Genomic DNA, 18,665 nt, shown 5'->3' on the forward strand with positions numbered 1-18,665 from the left:
CTTTAGTGTCCTCTTTATGTTTGTTTTCTATTTTATTAATTTTTGTTCATTTTAATTTCCCTTTTTTTGTATTTTATTTTTATCTTTTATAACTTTCTGAGATCGATGTTTGCACATGACTTTTGGCAATTTTTTTCTAATTGTCACTGCTCAAGAGGGCTTTTGAAGCCAAAGGACTAAAGAAAGCACTGGACACGTTCTGAGACATGAGCCTTTATTATGGGGTTTACCGACAGGATGGGAAGTTGAGTCAAATTGCCCTGAATTCAGGAGCTTCTCTGAATGGATTCAGGAGCTGCTCTGAATGGCAGCAGGTTCAGAGGTCAATGTGAAAATACTCCCCACTTGGCGGGGGTGGGCGGTGGGGGGCTGAATAAGCTGGTTATAAGGGCTCAACATTCCAGTGGGTATGAGAGCAAAAGGCGGGCTTGCAAGGGAAGGAGGGATTGATTGTAATCAACAGGGAGGAGGGGAGGATTATAGATGATCTTGTAGATAACAGTATCTCAGGGAGCTTTAGGGAGGAGGTAGTTATAGATTACATTTAGAACAGACAAGGAGAATAGGTCAAACATTTTAACTGTCCTAGGTCAAGCAAACTGCTGTGTGCAGTCTTTGAGACACTTGGGGGCCTGGGGTTCCCACACTAATATATGTAATTAGGCTACACGTTTCTTGTCGAAAGCATGTAGAATCATAATATGCCAGACCATGAACAACCAAAGAGAAAAATAGATAAACTGGACTTTATCAAAATTAAGAACTTCTGTGCTTCAAAGAACACTGTCTAAAAAGTGAAAAGACAGCCCACAGAATGTGAGAAGATATTTGCTAATCACGTATCTGTCATGTTCTAGTATCAGAATATATAAAGCGTTCTCTTAACAAATAAAAAGGCAAATAACCCCATAGAAAAAGGATTTTTATAGACATTTTTCCAAAGAAAATAAACGAATGGCCAGTAAGCACATGAAAAGATGCTTAGCATCATTAATCATCAGTGAAATGCAAAGCAAAACCAGTGAGATTCAGTTCACAGTCATGAGGAAAGTTGTAGTTTTAAAAAAAAAAGATAAATGTTGGCGATAATACGGAGAAATTGGAACATTTATTCATTGCTGGTGGAAATATGAACTGATACAGCCCCTTTGGAAGAATGCTTGGCAGCTCCTCAAAAAGTTAAACATGGAGTTACCATATGATCCAGCAGTTCCACTTCTAAGCATATGCCCAAGAGAATTTAAAAGGTGGTTGCCACATAAACTTGGGCACAAATATTCATAGCATTATTCATAATAGCCAAAAGTGGAAACAACCCATCAGGTGATGAATGGATAAACGAAATGTGGTGTATGCATACAATGGAATATTCAGCTGTAAAAAGGAATGACATGCTACAATATGGATGAACCTTGAAAACATGCTAAATGAAAGAAGCCACTGTATGTTTACATTTATATGAAATGTCCAAAATAGGCCAATACATAGAGACAGAAAGTAGATTAGTGGTGGTTTATAGCCTGCATTTTGGAGGGGAGGAAGGGGGAAGTGACTGTTAATGGGTATGAGGTTTTTTTTAGGGTGATGAGAATGTTCTGAAATTAGTATTGTTGATGGTTGCACCACCTTGTGAATATACTAAAACTCAGTGAATTGTGCACTTTAAAATGGTGCATTTTTAAAAAATAAACTTTTATGTTTTAGATTTACAGAAAAATTAAGATAGGGAGTTCGCATATATCCTGCATCAGTTTCCTTAATTATTAACATCTTGCATTAGTATGGTATATTTATTAAAATTAATGAACCAATATTGATGCATCATTAACTAAAATCCACAGTTTATTCAGATTTCTTTAGTTTTTACCTAATGTCTTTTTTCTGTTCCAGGATCCCATCCAGGGTACCACGTTGTTTAGTTGTCATGTCTTCTTAGGCTACTGTTAGCTGTGTTAACTTGTTTTTTATGACATTAACAATTTTGAGTACTGGTCAGATATTTTATAGACTTAGAATTTTTCTGATGCTTTTCTCACTAAACTGGGATTATGAGTTTGGGGGAGGAAGATTACAAAGGTGTAAAGTGCCATTTTCATCACATCATATCAAGGGTGCTTAGTATCTCATAATTTATGAATGTTATTGACCTTGATCAGCTGTGGTAGTGTTTATCAGGTTTTTTCCACTATAAAGTTACTCTTTTTCTCCCCTTCTGAAGGAAGTTACTATGCATAGGCTACACTAAGGAATGGGAAATTATGCTTCTCTCCTTGAGGGTGGAGTATCTACATAAATTGTTAGGAATTGTTGTCTAGGCATCTGACTTTCTTGCTGAGTTTATTCTGGAGATCGTTTTCTCTCTTTTGCCTAGGGTCCTCATGTTGTTTGTCTTTGATCTCTATCTGTTCTTTTTTTCTCTCACTGGCCAGTTGTAAGATTGGCTCTGCTCCCCAGTCTCCCCCCCCCACACACACACACACACAAAATCAAGTGCCCATGGTAGCCTGCCAAGATCCCTGTATGTGGTAAAACAAATCTTCTGGCTTCCAGTGGTGCTCTGTTTTTTGCCAGCCAACAAGACCTGGGTTTGTTTTAGAGCCCTACTTTAACAGTTGGGTTGTATTTCTTGGCCAAAACAAGACTGGGTTTCCATGCAGAGCATGTAGACCAGCTCCTGTGGTCCTAAGAAAGGGTCTGGAGTATATGTTTAAGTGTTTTAATTCCCTTGCACCTTGTGGACTGTCCAGCAGTTGGAGCTGTTTGGTAATTTAGTCAGTCTCAGAAGCTGTTTTGCCTCTGAGCACAGGATGCATCTACACAGGTGAGCTGAAACTGCGGGATTCCTGTGCCCTCACTTTGCCGGCTAAAATCTGGCTCGATGTGGGGCTCCGCCTGTGGCAGAGGACTCTTTCAGCTGACCCAGTACTCCAGCTGTCCCCCACAGTAGGCAAGGAAACGGCCACCTGCTACTGCTTCCCTCAAGGGTGGGGGAAGGGCTTTCAGACCTAGGGCTGGAACCCAGTCTCTGTCCATGTTTTCTCAGTCCCTCACTGACCTGGGCCTTGAAATGACCTGTCCCGTCCCCTGGGTCTTCAAACAGTGGGGCTATGTCTCACCGCTGTGAAAGATTTTGTATTCTGTCTCCCTTGTGGAAGGGGTCCCATCTGCTGATTCTGTGCCTTTCCCATACTGAGACCGTGTGAGGGGGAGGGCAGAGGGCCGGCTGGTATGGAGCAGAAGATTCCTACCTGATATTTCTTCTCTTTCTTCAATTTGGTATTTGCAGGGTACTTCTCCAGTCTATATCCTTCTCCAGAATTTCAAACAATTCAGAGTTGTCCTTTGTCCTTTTTTTTCTTGAATCTCTGGAGAGAAGTTTTCATTCACTGTTTACATCACCATGTTGATGACGTCACTGGCATTCAGTTCTAATGTTCTGATGACGTCAAGAGCTGAAATCTGACTCGTAATGCTGTGCAGTAGTAGCAAGAACAATTAGAATTCTCATTGTTGATTCTGCTATATTAGGGGAGGCTTTGTCAAGGAATTTCAAATTCTCAAGGATACCTTAAGTTAAATTCAGTTCACATAATGTTTTATTTTCATGTCAAAGTAGTAATATTTGGTTCGTCTGCATGGTTAGTGGTTCTGTTTCAGTAGGGAATGGTTTATAAATTTACTTTTAAATTTCAGAGTCATCTGAGCAAAATTAACATGCTGTACTATTTTCAAATGTTTGCAGTTTTCCTCCTTGCAGAAATATCAACCATTCTTTGTCATTTATTACTCCATCCTGTAAAGTACTTTCTTCATTATCGGACAGTACAAATAATTGTCATCTCTAATCTTCTAGCTCTTAGTTTTTTAACAGCATCCTTAATTGATGCAAGTCCTTGTATAGAAGGATGTAGCTCGTTTATATAGTCAAAACATCGCTGAATAAGCCATGCCAGAAGGAATGCTGTGAAGAGATTCTGAGACTTAACTTTCCTTTTAGTAAGTTAAAAAAATAATAATAAATAAAATAATTTTAAAAGCTTAACTAAACCCTTTAAAACTCACCTTCCAGAAATTTTCATGGTATAGATGTTTGGTTGTCTTCTGGTTTCTGCATACAATTTAAGTGATTAGAGCCCTGTATCTGAGGTTTTCAGTTTTTCTGTCAATAGGTACCCCAACCACCCACCCCCAGAGGCTGAGAATTTTAATGCTCAGTGTGTGACAAGTGGAAAGACAAGTCAAAGAGACCTATGGAACTTTTCTTCACCAGAACAGCAAAGTCTGAAAGATCCATTACTAAGTAAGAGCTAAGAGCATTTCATAGGCTCTGTCTATGGCGAATGCCAGTGCTTGTTTTTTCTTTTGCCTCTCAAATAAACTTTTATTTTGAAGAAACTTCGCAGTTTCCTAAAGTTTCACAAAATAAGTACTCTTTTTGGATAGGTAAAAATGAGGAGTTTTCTGCAGGAAAAGATCCAGTTCCCATGCTAAAAGGAAAGGTCATTGGTACTATTACCTCCATAGTCTATTTTAAAGTATTAGAAGAAATAGCAGTGATTCTGAAGTAAACGATGTCTGATTCAGTTTTCTTCCTCTGTTCTAAGCTAAAGTCATAGTCACCATTTGAAAGCACATGACTTTATCAGTTGTGTGTAGCTTCTTTAGATCTGAAAGTGGAATAAGCAAATTTACAGGGTACTTCAAGTCAAATACTTAGGTTTGCTCAAATCTAAGTTTTAAGTCCCACTCTTTCTCAACAAGCCTTCTCACAAATGATACCTAAACTGTTATATTTTCAGGATAAGTAGAGAGAAAGAATCTTTTCAGCTTTGTTAACTTCATGTTTGCATTGATAAGATTTTTGATGTTTAAAAAGCACTGTAAATTTGGTGTCTCATTTTGTTGGGGGTAAAAATAAGTTAAAAGATACACAAACTTGCTTGAAAATTATAATTTTTCCAGCTTAAGCTAGGTTTGATGTAAACAGACAAATGATGACATAGTAGCAAACAATATTTCATAGTTACGACAGTTTTACATTATTGAAGAGAGAAACTAGCTATCTTATGTTTGCTTGGGAAAAAACACTATCTTAATATTAAAATTTGACTTTAAAATGACTTCCAAAAAGCATTTTAACTTTTCTGTCCAGCTCCTGGATTTCTTAAAACCCAGTCATAGTTTTCCACATAAAAATCTCTAACATTCCAAATCAAGATGGTGGTTTAAGATGTTCCAGAGTCCGTTCCCCTATATATTCTTTGAATAACTAGCCAAAATTGACAGTTACCTTCTTCAAAACTCCAGAAACCAGTTAGAAGGTTGTAGTAACTAGGTGAGTGCTGTATCAAGAAAATTCAGTTTTCAGTAGAGGATTTCATGGGGCTTTGCTAGCCTCTCCCTGATGCCCACTCCAGCACTATGTAGAGCTGGCCTGTACTCCCATTATGGGTCCCTAGCCCTGTTCCATAGGATGCAGAGTAATCCCTATGCACATATCGGGGGTGCCTGTATATCGGTGTCAATCCATTGGGTGATAGCCTGAAAGACTGAACCAGGACACTCATCTCAGCTTGTCATCCCAAAACTTGCTATGCAGCCAGAAGCACCCTGCCTCACAGCTAAAGCAGTATAAGAAAAAAATTCAAGGTGGTGTGAAGCAGAGGATTACCAGCTTTAAATTATACAATAGCACCCAGAGAACTGAGAGTTCTGTTTTTTAGGGAATAAATGGGGCATTCAATTCTTGTAATCATGGGAATTCCTAAGGCTACCAACCCATGCCTAGGACAAGAAGCAGGCTCAAAAAAAGACAGAGAGGACCTTGCACTTTCTCCTCAGTCTGATCATCTTCATGGGAAGGCTAAACTCAAAGGGAGAGCACCAGCCCACACAGAGCCAATTTGCAGACTGTGAAGGGTGTTTTTTCATTAGTTTGTTTGTTTTTGTTAGCCCCTGCACTTGAGGAAATCTGTGTCATATCACGAGCAGGAGGCAAACTTAAGGATCAAGGACTAAATCCCAGAGTTAACACATTAAAATATTGAAATGTACAGGGTACAACAGAAGATTACAAGACAAACAGGAAATGATGTCCCATCCAAAGGAACAGGAAAACTTTCAGAAAGCAACAGTAAAGTAAACCAGACTTTGGGCATACTAGAAAAGACCTTAGAAAATGATCTTCAGTCTACTCAAAGAAATAAAGGAAAACACAGGGAAAGAATGAAAGGATATCAGGAAAATTAATGAACAACATGAGAATCTCCATAATGAGAGGTACAGATTTTAAAAATGGCGATCAAACATTTCTCTCCCTGCAACTTGATGATAGAAAAGATAGATTAATTGGAATAAAGCACACTTCTGAGAAAAATATGAATAGTTACTTTAGGACTTCTCTAAATAGAGCAAAACTATACAATGATATTAAATTGGTAGGATTACTAAATAATGAACTCAGTATGAATTTTGTTAGATTTTAATGAGTGAAAAGTTTCTGGAGGATTATTTTAGGTTAAAGTTGCCACTGTTCCTTTCATTAAAACTGGCATTTTGGTCAAAACCCTGTTTTTTTGGTTTTACTTTGTTTTCTGTTGGTTAACATAAAACATATCTGAAACCTCTTCTATGTTAGAATGTAGAACAAACTCGTATCCAGATACATGAGAACAAATTATATATCAGTATTGTGAAGCATAATGAGATATCATGATTTTATTTGTGTCGTGTAGTCTCCCTGTATTAGCACACCTAAAATTTTATTTTTCTCCTGAATGCAAATCAGAGCCAAATATTGCCTTAATTTTTGGAAGTGAGATAATGAAAAGAAGTGAATAAATTGCTTAATTTGTGGAATTAAGTGATTGACAGATTGGCAGTTGAATGAATATTTTAAAACCATTTTTTGTATTCAACAAATACTTAGAACACTTCCCATGTGCCAGGAGTTATTGTATACCAGATTTCTGGAAATCATAGTCTAATATACCTCCTTCTTCATTTCCCACAGATAGTCAGTGATATAATTCCCATCTCTTTTAGTCCCCATACAATTATAACCCTCTGTTCTGAGTTCTTTTGTCTGCCATAATCTCAGTTTAACCACTTATCCTCTCCTGCCTTATATTTTAACTACTTTCAACTTGTCTTCTAATCTCTAGTGTAATTCACGTGATGCCAGGATGATCTGTGGGAAATATAAATTTAATTCCTATACTCACCTGCTTAATATCCTTTAGTGATCCCCATTATAGCCCATATTCTTTATTGTACTGTATAGGATCCTTCACAATATTTTCTTAGCCAGTTCTACATTTTCATGCTTCCAAATCACACTCCAAGTTAGTTTACAGAATTCTTGCAGTTCCTTGAACTTCTCACATTGTTTCACATCTCTATGCCTTTGATCATACTTTTCTTTTTAGTTGCCATATGGAATATTTGCTCTTTATAAATAAGAAGAGCACTACCATCAACAAAAGCATTGATAGTAGATATTCCACATACAGCTTTTACTGTGTTTCAGAGACTGTGTTTTAGCTGTCTGCATTCATTGACTTGTTTAGTCTTTACAAGAACCTTATGAGGCAGGTACAAATAAGAAAACTGAAGCATAGTAAGTGTATATAATTGTTCAAGGTAATACCTCTAGAAAGTCGTGGTACTGGATAATGAACCCAGAGATTTGACCTTAGAGTCTGTATTCTAAGCTGATATTCTGCATTGCCTCTTCATGCATGAGACTGTCCCAAGTATCACTGCTTCTGGGTTCTTTTTCAGACCCTACCACAGTTGCCACCTTTCAGGAAAAACAGAATGATTCCTTGTTTAGGTCTCTGCTGATAAATAGTATAGTATTTGGGACACAGAGTTATAAACATAGGAGTTGCTTCCTAAATACAGGAATTCTGTGTCCTTACATCTCCAGTGGTTGGCACATACTAGACACCTAAATATTAATCATCACAATGTACATGAATAAATGCAAATATGAATCATCAGATTTTAAAAGTGGAAACCTTTAAACCTTAGAAATTGTCTAATTTAACCTCCTTATTTTATAGATGAAGAACCTGCGATTAAGTGAATGTGTTGGGAATAGCAGATTTTAATGTGCCTAATTTACTTAGCGTTCATTTATTACTAATTTTTTTAAAGGTTGGTGTAACCCATTAATTTTCTTCAAAGGTTAATCAGTAGAACTAGTTTTATAGTTAATTGGGAATGTTTTAGTGTCTAGAGTCTAGTTTAGGGTACAGCATTTAACAATTCTGTTAATATTATGTGATCATTTATATATCATATCTACATTGTCAATATGAAGCCAAAACATATCTGTATCATTCACCTTTGTAGGTTCCTTAAGTACTTTCTAATGACAGACATAAAAGTGTTTTCTTTTTCTAGAAAGATTGGAAAGTACAACGTTAGTAACCTGAAGTGTTTGTGTTACCTTTTTAAATTTTATGTTAGCTTTATGTTAAAGAATAGAAACTGTGGCAAAAATTCTGATAATTTTTAATTTGGGGGATTGGATATGTGGGGGTTAATGACTCTAGTCTCTTTACTTTTTTGTATATTTATAATTTTTATAATAAAAAATAAAACTAAAGCCTGGAAGTTGTAATGTCATCTTTGGCTTTGTGAGAATAGAATGTTTATTTCTAAAAACAAAGTAGTCAAAGGAACTGTATCCTTTACAATTTCTTCCTGAACTTAGGCTGCTGTAGCAGAGTAAACAAGTAATTTGTCTCTTTATTGACTTCAAGTAGATAGGATTAATTCTTTTAAGATAACTAGTTTTGGGTGACATTATATGTACTGTATTTAGGTGAAGATCATTGGATAGGAAACTTATATTATGTTTTCAGTTTCCTGGAAGAAAAAGCCCCAAATTAGCTTATCTTCAGTTTTGTATAGCAAAGTAACATAGATAGGCTTGCTCACTAGTGTATATTACATTTATTTTACAATTTTAATTTTGTTTTGTTACTTTAGAAGTTCAAATTCTGTCAAAAAAATGCCAGATAGAGATTACCTTGGATAGGTGGAGCGTAATAGGTAAATGTAGTGATTGGCAGCATCCTACTTCTCTTGATGTTTTTTATAAGTGAATAATTTAATTTAATAAAATAGAAGAGCCTTATGTACTGAAAAGTTGCCTACGTAAGTATTTAACACTTTATAGTACTTAAAAATGTAATTATTGAGAAGTGGACATAACAGATATGATTTGTAAAAAATCTGTGTTAAGAATATGAATTAAAATCTGTAGTTAATTCTGTTTATCCATTCCTATTTTAAGGGTTCTGATGACTGTCTTGTGAAAATCTGGGCAACAGACGATGGGAGATTACTAGCTACTTTAAGAGGACATGCTGCTGAAATATCAGACATGGCTGTAAACTATGAGAATACCATGATAGCAGCTGGAAGTTGCGATAAAATGATCCGAGTCTGGTGTCTTCGAACATGTGCACCTTTGGCTGTTCTTCAGGGCCACAGTGCATCTATAACATCACTACAGGTAATTGTGTTTTAATCCTTATGCAATCCTCTTTAGTTAGAATTTAAAGTAATTTTTAAGACTTCACTTTTATAATTCATTATATAAGGCCATCTAAAATGAAGAAAGGAATATTTCTGCTTTCTCTATAAGTATGTGGACTTCAAATAAAATGTTAGCCACTCACCTTGGTCAATTTCTGGATATTTTCCTACTATTGTTGTTAGTTGCTATTTTGTTAAAAGGGGGTTTTATTATTTGGACTGTATGACTTTACTCTTGTAAAGATTTTCTCTTTTCTGTGATTGTTTTTCAGTTCTCACCATTGTGCAGTGGTTCAAAGAGATACCTGTCGTCTACTGGGGCAGATGGCACTATTTGTTTTTGGCTCTGGGATGCTGGAACCCTTAAAATAAAGTCAGTTGCTGTTTTATTTCATAGATTAAATTTGATTAATGTAATAGATGAGGTTGCAAAAGTAGTTGACAGTAAAGAATAAGTTTACTCTTTCCACTTGAGTAATTAACAGAAATTTGTTTCGACTCTTCACTGAATGTTACTGACCTCTTTCTTTTTCATGCCTCCCCTTTCTGTTTTCATGCTTCAAAGAAAGTTTTCTTGCATTAACATGCGTCTTTCTTTTTCCTAGCCCTAGTTCTCTTTTCTTCAGAATATCCCTGTCTTAATATCACTCCTTTCTGTATGTTGCATAGTTTTGTCTCAATATCTCCTTCTGATGCTAAGAACAGGATCTTAGCATTCTTAAGGCTGTTCTTTAGAAGAGTTTAATTATTTCTCTTATCAAATCCACAGACTTTGATTTTATTGTTGGTGGAGGGAAACTTAGGAAAGTGGAATCATTAAACTTTTAATGTAGATAGATGTGCCCCCCCTTCAGCAGCATTGTTTTATGTGTGTGGTTCCACCTGTGTTGACATCTTGGTTTATCAAAACATGTTAGTTGGACCATATTTTCTTGATTAAGGACACTGAGGCCAAGAAAGAATAAATGGTTTCCCAGTGTTAAAACAGTTGTTAAAAATGATAAGACCAAGACTAGAATTCTTGTCCCCTACCTTTCGGTCTTGTGTTTTCTGTTACACCATGCCATTTCTTAAGTTGAATGTAGTGGGTATTCTGTTTTGGGGGAGGTAGTGCATCAATTCAGTATTGTGCATCAGTGACAATGGTGACATGGGCCATCTTGGCTGTTTTCAAGGTAGAAAGAAGAAAAAACTCTCATTCAAATTACAAAATTACAAAGTATATTCCAGTAACTGTCTCTGATTTCTGTTTATAAATTATCAACCCAAGTTGAGTTATGTAGTAAAATAAAAATTTATGAGTGTCTTGTTATTTTAAAACGTAGGTTTTAAGTAATTGTAATACAAGGCATGCTTCTTAAATTTAATGTGTGTAAACACTACTGGAGACTAGCTTCTGACAGCTATTTTAGTATTAGAGGCTTGAGTAAAATAATAAAACAAGTTATACTTTGAGAAAAAAATGTAATTAAGACATTTGAAGAAAAGGAATTGATTCTACTTGGTTTGCATTCTTCATATTTCAACGGCTTTCTATAGATATTTAGATAAAAGTTGAAATATGTTACTGACATGGAGGATAAAGCAATTGTAAATTGTGAGTGTTATTTTGTTTTCTTTCGAGTATTTTTGCCTTCTTGAGATCCTTTTGTCTTTTACTATCTTGTGTCCTAGAGAAGAAAAAGTAATTAGCAAACTCCAAATTAGGATAGGAACAAAAGTGGTTTTACAGAATTAAACTCTCACTTTGTGTGTCTTGAGGGTTGCAATTGCTAGGTACAGTTATAATTCATTTATCTGGATCTTGAGAAGTGAGTTATTCCATGTAAATGACTTTTTTCTTTATAATAGAATCACCTATAAATCCACTACCCTAAAAATAATTTTTTCCATAGGAATGTGTTTTATATAGATGTAATTACAAAAATGTACATAATTTTGAATTGTTTTTTAACATTGTATCATGTGTTTATAATAATTTTAATAGCTATATTACATTCCGCTGAGTTCCATATTTTGCTTAGTGATTTTCGTATTTTTGGACATTTAAATTGTATCTGGTTATTTGTAAGCAGTATTCTTTTATATTTGTTGTTAACAGTTGTCCCATAAAAATTTTTAAGCCAGAGTCAGGTGTAAAAATTAATGCTTCCCCTTAGAAATAGTCCTTAGGACACCTTTTTCCTTTCTGTTTTTATGTATGGTTGATACTGCCAGAAAATTGTCAGAGCATGGATTTTTACTGTTTTTATGTAGGTTTTACGCAAAGACAAAAGTTGTATTGAGCTGCAGTGATTTTGTGTAATCTATTGAGGATGTGACTCTAGCAACCCAGTTACCTGCACTAATTGAAAGAATCATTTGTATCAGTAAATGACACCAGCTTTGAAAACCCCAATCTCTTGATAAATTTACTTTTACATAGGGTTCATGTGCATGGTAACGGTTCCCACCTGTAAATATATAGCCTCTTAGAGGGGTAATCCGAAAGGCTTGGGTGACTTGGAAGCTGACTCAAGAGATCTCTGGGTAGGAGGAAGCTGTCCTAAGGATATTTAGATTAGGCGTAAAGAGAGGCTAGGAATTCTGAAATAATGCGGATAATAGTGATTGCAAATTTTTATTAAGTATTAAGCCTATCAAGTGAGTTCTTAGCACTTTAAATTTATTATCTCATTTGATACTTATAACAACCCTCTGAAGAAGAGACAATTATTATCTCTAGGGCGGATGGTGGAGAAAATTGAGGACAGGAGGGTCACACTAGAGGGGTAGATGGTGATGGAGCCAGGATTTGAATACTTCAAGTATACCGTCATGATTCTCTAACTACAAAGTAAATGGTATTCATTGATGGGCAGTCTAGAATTGGTTGAACCTCATTAAAATACTACTAATAATATTTGTTGAGTGCTAAATATATGGTAGACACTGTTCTAAGCACTTCACGTGGATTAAAATAATTTAATTGTCCCATGAACTCTGAATAGGTTATGTTGTTACCCCTGTTTTACAGATGGGGAGACTGAAGTACAAAACTGTTAACTTGCCTAAGGTTACAAACTTGATAAGGAGCAATGCTGGGATGTGAACCTATAGAGTCAGAATCTAAGGCCCTGTTTTAAGATACTTCTTTAAATTTGCATTTAAAATTAATTCTGGCTGCCTGTTTATTTGCTTTTTCCCTTTAAAAATATAATATGAAATCTGTATGAAAATGCAATCTGTGTGATAATATTTTCTCTTTCTGGTTATAAGTTGCAACAGTGGTACTTATATGAGCAGCTGTGCCAAAAATTAATGAAACTGTAGAGGTGCAATTCATAGGATACTGATGAAAGTACTGCATTTAGTTGCCTTCATAATTTTAGATTAATTTACTTACAATTTTTTACTTTTCTTAGAATGTTTAGGTTTAAAGTTTTAATAAGTTTGTGTTTCTGTGAACTATTATGTTCAGTTATAATATCAGCCTGTGAATATTTTTTTAAAGTGTCAATTAAAAAATACTTGTAAGTTTATTAATTTTTTAAAGTTTTACCACTTTCTGTTGTGTTCTGTATCAGTAGGACAAGGTATTTGAAATTTATATTAAGACTCTTCTCATTGTTCAGAATAGATACGTTATCAGAAATATTTTACCTATGCATTTTTTCTCCTAAATGGTCACAAGATTGCCATGGATTGTGAAAGTTATTCATTGCTCTCAGGCTTAGGGCTCACATTATTTTGTATTCCCTCCCCTGAAAGTGAGGAAAAAGTGGATTAAAGTATTCATTAAATAGACTTTAAAAACAATCACTGCCCTATATATATTGTCTAAAATCTGTAATGTAAGTTTCTTTCCTTAATATAGTTGATTGTAGCATTAAATATTTAATGTCAGTAGTATTAGTATAAGATACATATCTGTTATACTGTTATACAATTAATGTAAATAAGGTTGTGAAACCTGTTTTTATAGATGATTATTTTGAATGAGCATTATAGTTGACCTAGGAATCAGAGCCTTTGGATTTTGAACAGGATAACTGCATCATTTCTTACTTTTGGGGGTCTTAAAGGGCATATTTTGTCACTTAGAAGGTAAAAAAAGGGAGCTGCTTAATTAACAGTGTCTAATATTGAAGAAGTATAGTTATTGATGGTATATTTAAGTCACAGAGGCAGCACATTTTCTGTTTTGCTAATGTGTCCTTTTACAAATGACTTCTTTCCTTATGCATTTGTATTTTGCTGTTCTGTCTGAGAACTTGTTCAATTTGATTAGAAGTATATATAATTCATAGCTACATATCTGGTGTGACAGTGAATTTGGGATTGTTCCATGTATGGATGTGTAACCAGGAGCTCCTATAAAATCTATAGAATTCCCTCAGAATCTGCAGATCATGACACACAATGATTTCTAACTTTTTTTTAGGAAGCGAGCCATCTGTTACTTCTGATTTAATTTTGTAATTCTGGTGTTACTTCTCCCTTTAGGATATTTCAATTGTTTATTTTTTGTATTATAGTCCAAGGCCTGCAAAATTTACAGAGCGCCCCCGGCCTGGAGTTCAAATGATCTGTTCTTCTTTTAGTGCTGGTAGGTTTTTTTTTTTTTCCTAATTTTCCATTTAAATGTGTATTAGAAAGCTTCTAGTGGAAAATATAAATTTAGGAAAATATTTACTGTTGTAAATACATATGCCAGGGGCTAATAAACAAGAATGATTGTAAATTTAGAAATATTTGAAATTTGCCAGAATTTAGCTTATATAATTACACAACTAAAATAGTTCTTTAAGATGACTATAAATGCTCGAGTAGGAGAGAATACAATAGTTTCAGGATTGACTGTTAAAGAGAATGAATCTGTGAATACTCTCATTGGAAGAAATTTTAAATTTAGTTTATATTTCTGTGAATTTCTGAAATATCCTATAGCTGAGTAAAATAAATTTGATGGATATTTTTAAGTCATTATTAGTTACTTTTCTGTGGAATTATTTTAATCTACTTTTTAAATGCTCTTTAAATGTTGATATTCTAATTATGTCATGAAGTTTATGCAGCAGCATTTTGAATGTATGTTAGCATCATTTGATTTGTTTTGCTTGTTTTTTTAAAATAAATTATAATCTAGGGTTTTGAAGTGAACTGATGAGAAAGTAAAATGAAACATGAGGAATAGATTCAAAACTTAATAGTCCTAATATCTGCCCTTCTGCCTTTATTTCCAATTGTACTTTTTCTGTTCATTTCATAATTGTGGATAACTGTATTACCTGAGATGAGTGTTAGCAAACTGGCCAAGTGATCTGTTTTCTCTATAATAATATCCAAACATTTTCAGTTTCTGACTTCTAGATTTCCAGTACTCCTCTCATGAAGACAGTTTTCCTTCAAGTAGTAACACAAATATAGGAATTATACTTGCATTCGAAGTACTCTGAACTTATGCTCCTCTTTCAAAGATAATTTGATTTTTTAAAAAGGTTTTAGTAGGGAGATCATTTAGCAAAAGTGTTTAATATTTGGTTGTATATAAGGAGTATTTTCAGCACTGTGGCGGGGGAGAGTACTACTTTCAAGGAGGGAGTAAATTTCATATTGAAATAACAAATACAAGATAGAATGTGCTACAAGAGAAGGTACAATGAGAGAGTTCAGAAGAGACAGGGTTGATATGATTGGAAAGCTGGTAAAGACAACTTACTGAGGGAGTTGGGCGTAGAAGTTTGATAAGTAGGAAATGGGGCAAGAGAGTGATTTTAACAGTGAAAAGACATGTTTTCTAGTAAGGGTGACTGATCATTTTAACAGGATAAGATTATGCATTCAATGAAGAAAATTATTTTTAGAGCAAAGCTTTACTTCTATAAATATTAAAGTGGTTATCTAAGTCAAAGCAATATTAGCAAGCTTTTTCTTAAATTCAGATTAGATGTATCCACATTTAGAAGAAAATGAGTGATTTCATAGAAAAATATTAATTGTTCATTATACATTGTGGTAAATATTACTTTCATTTTATGTTCTAATTTTCAGAGATTTTGAAATTGTTTTTTACTCATAAATGCCTGCTGTTATTCCTTATAGGTGGAATGTTTCTGGCCACAGGAAGCACAGATCATATTATAAGGGTTTATTTTTTTGGATCAGGTCAGCCAGAGAAAATATCAGAATTGGAGTTTCATACTGTAAGTATTAACGAAAAATGAGTACTATTTAATAATAAGTCTAACAGTTTGTTTTCAATATCCCCTTTTTTGTTCATCTATTTAGGACAAAGTTGACAGTATCCAGTTTTCCAACACGAGCAACAGGTAAAATAGTGATTTATATTTGTCAAATGTAATTCCAATTTTTAAATGAAGAAATAAAGATAATTCAGATGCTCAGATTTTAATCAGAATTGTATAGGAGTTAACCACCTAAAATAAAAATCTTGACCAGTTATACTGAATGGTGAATGTAGCCTTCACATGTAAACATAACTTTTTATGCCTTATTTGTACTGTTAATTTATTTGCCCACTTTTAATATAGGGACCTTTTATTCACCTTGGATATTTCCTGTATTTATTAAAGTGTAGAGGAGCTTTTGATGAAAATTGGAAATGTATCACGGTAGTATTTGAGACAGAACTTTTTATTAATAGTAAATTTACGTGATATTATGTAAATTTTCCTGTGTTCTTTTTTAAAAGGAAATTAAGGCATTTCTAAACATCTGTAGTAGAACAAATCAAATTATTTAATATTGAGAGGAAAATCAGTATTTTTCCATTAGAAAATAGTAGTGCTATTTCTAGGATAGTAAATAGTGGTCTTAAATCACTTTTGAGTGTACTTTTTGAGACTTGGTCATGAACATTGGAAAGCTTGTATCTAAAATTTTCAAAGCCCTTAAAGTGTCAGAAGTTCTTAGATTTGCAGAGAATAACTGATAGAGTAATATTTATTGTATTAGAATATTGTATAACTAAAGGGGAATGCTGTCTTTTTTAGTATTTTTTTTAAGACAGAACTCTGGGAAAAGTGTATTTTGGTAAAGTGTATAAATTTTTCTGGGGGGGGGTGTCTTTGCAACAGGTTTGTAAGTGGAAGTCGTGATGGGACAGCCCGCATTTGGCAATTTAAACGAAGAGAATGGAAGAGTATTTTGTTGGATATGGCTACTCGTCCAGCAGGGTAAGACGTTGAATTTGAAATACTACATACATAGATCATTTGAAGTGTGCTGTACTATAGGGTGGAGTGGCTCTCAGCTTATAAAATCGTATATCATAATCCAGGTTAAATGATCATTTTTCTGCAATAACTAGAGGCACTGTTGGAGATAAAAGGTGTTGATTTTTAAGAAATGATTTGTGCCACGCATTAGAAGACCTGCTGCATTCATGTTTCTTTTTGGTTCAGTTTTGTTAATTTTTCTTGATAGTATTGTTAAAAATAGTTGAAAGTTTTACTATTTTTTTCCAGAAACCAGGGCATGCTATGTTTCCTATAAAACAGAGGGATGATGTGGTATAGCCAATGGTTTTCTCCAGCCAAGCAAAATTATATTACACTTGTATTTGCATGTAGTAGTCTCAGATGGATAGGAGAGCAGAGCAGTTAATAGGGCATGACAGTGACAATAAAAGGTGGAAAGTGAGCAGCATGGCACTAGAATTATAGCAGTGATATTTACCCAAGGTCATTTGTTACTAATGGCCCAGGAAAAATTGAATTCTGGGTTTCCTTACTTAGTGCAGTGACTTTTGCCATCATTTTGTGTTGTTTCTGACTATTCTCAATTACTGCTAAGTGATAGGTATTCATGCAAATGAATGTAAATTATAAGAAATACATTTAGGTTCTTGTAACACTAGTATTTTAATAGATAATGTCAATGTAAACAAATACTGCCTCCATCACTTTCAGCCAAAACCTTCAAGGAATAGAAGATAAAATCACAAAAATGAAAGTAACTATGGTAGCTTGGGACCGACATGACAATACAGTTATAACTGCAGTTAATAACATGACTCTCAAAGTTTGGAATTCTTATACTGGTCAACTAATTCATGTCCTGATGGTAAGAAAAAAAAAAAAAGAAAACTAACTCTTATTTGATATTACTGAAGTGAACTGTAGAATGGAGTATTTTTATTGGGGAATAAAATTTTTTGTTAACTAGAATTCTCCCTTACTTGGTAGGTGACTGTACCATGTGGGAGATTGGGCATAATTTTAAAATGCAGTTCCAACCAAATTAGTCTTGGAAATGAGTTATAGATCCTTGTCGTTTCTTTTTTTTGGGGGGGGGGGGTGTATGCAGGGCTGCAATCAGTAATTATTCAACAAATGGTAGCAAAGCCCTGGACGGAGATATTAGTTCACTTTCATTATTATTTATAGATAAATTTGAAGATTTTTACCTCTTTAGTAATTTTACAACTAAACTTCTAGAAATGTTCCAGAATTGCTGTATTGGTGTTTTATTGTTTTTGTTTTTTACTATATATAATCCTTTGAAACTTCAAAAATATTTCAGGGTCATGAAGACGAAGTATTTGTTCTTGAACCTCACCCATTCGATCCTAGAGTTCTCTTTTCTGCTGGTCATGATGGAAATGTGATAGTGTGGGATCTGGCAAGAGGAGTCAAAATTCGTTCTTATTTCAATATGGTAATTATTAGTCTCTTCATTTTATGACTGATAAGAATTTGGAGACTTCTTAACACAGGTCCTCTGCATATTACAAAGGAAATCCATTTAAGAATTGGTTCATATGTTACTTTGACTTCAGAAACAAAATTATTCCATACCTTTATTAAGATGGTAAATCTGAAAGAAAAATGTATGTTTTACAATGGTAATTGTACATTATGGTACCTAGTTTATTTTAAAGGAAGTTTTAACAGTAAAACTTAGATGAGAAACTCTAAAGTATGAAAATTAAAGCCAAAGAATCAGGAATTTCTTGCCTTTTATCACATTATAGTGTATTAGATATGTGTTAATGTTTAAATCCTTCCCCTCCATGTTTTGCTGAGTATTTAATTTGCAGTGGTTTAATACCACATATGAACTTCTATGACTACTTTTATATGGTCTGTTGTGCATGTCCCAAATCCTCT

General features: G+C 34.2%; 1 protein-coding gene across 2 annotated transcripts in view; it reads left to right on the forward strand.

The window, feature by feature from the left end:
* Positions 1 to 18,665, forward strand: part of LOC119539802 (pleckstrin homology domain interacting protein) — a 143,627-nt gene that overhangs the window by 38,471 nt on the left and 86,491 nt on the right. For both annotated transcript variants that reach the window (XM_037843591.1, XM_037843590.1), the window contains exons 8-15: positions 9,308 to 9,529; positions 9,825 to 9,925; positions 14,070 to 14,140; positions 15,637 to 15,737; positions 15,823 to 15,863; positions 16,632 to 16,730; positions 17,466 to 17,619; positions 18,079 to 18,213. In XM_037843591.1, coding sequence (XP_037699519.1) covers positions 9,308 to 9,529; positions 9,825 to 9,925; positions 14,070 to 14,140; positions 15,637 to 15,737; positions 15,823 to 15,863; positions 16,632 to 16,730; positions 17,466 to 17,619; positions 18,079 to 18,213 — 924 coding nt within the window. The remainder of the gene's footprint in view (positions 1 to 9,307; positions 9,530 to 9,824; positions 9,926 to 14,069; positions 14,141 to 15,636; positions 15,738 to 15,822; positions 15,864 to 16,631; positions 16,731 to 17,465; positions 17,620 to 18,078; positions 18,214 to 18,665) is intronic.

The sequence above is a fragment of the Choloepus didactylus genome, chromosome 7 (genome assembly GCF_015220235.1).
Source record: "Choloepus didactylus isolate mChoDid1 chromosome 7, mChoDid1.pri, whole genome shotgun sequence".
NCBI lineage: Eukaryota > Metazoa > Chordata > Mammalia > Pilosa > Megalonychidae > Choloepus > Choloepus didactylus.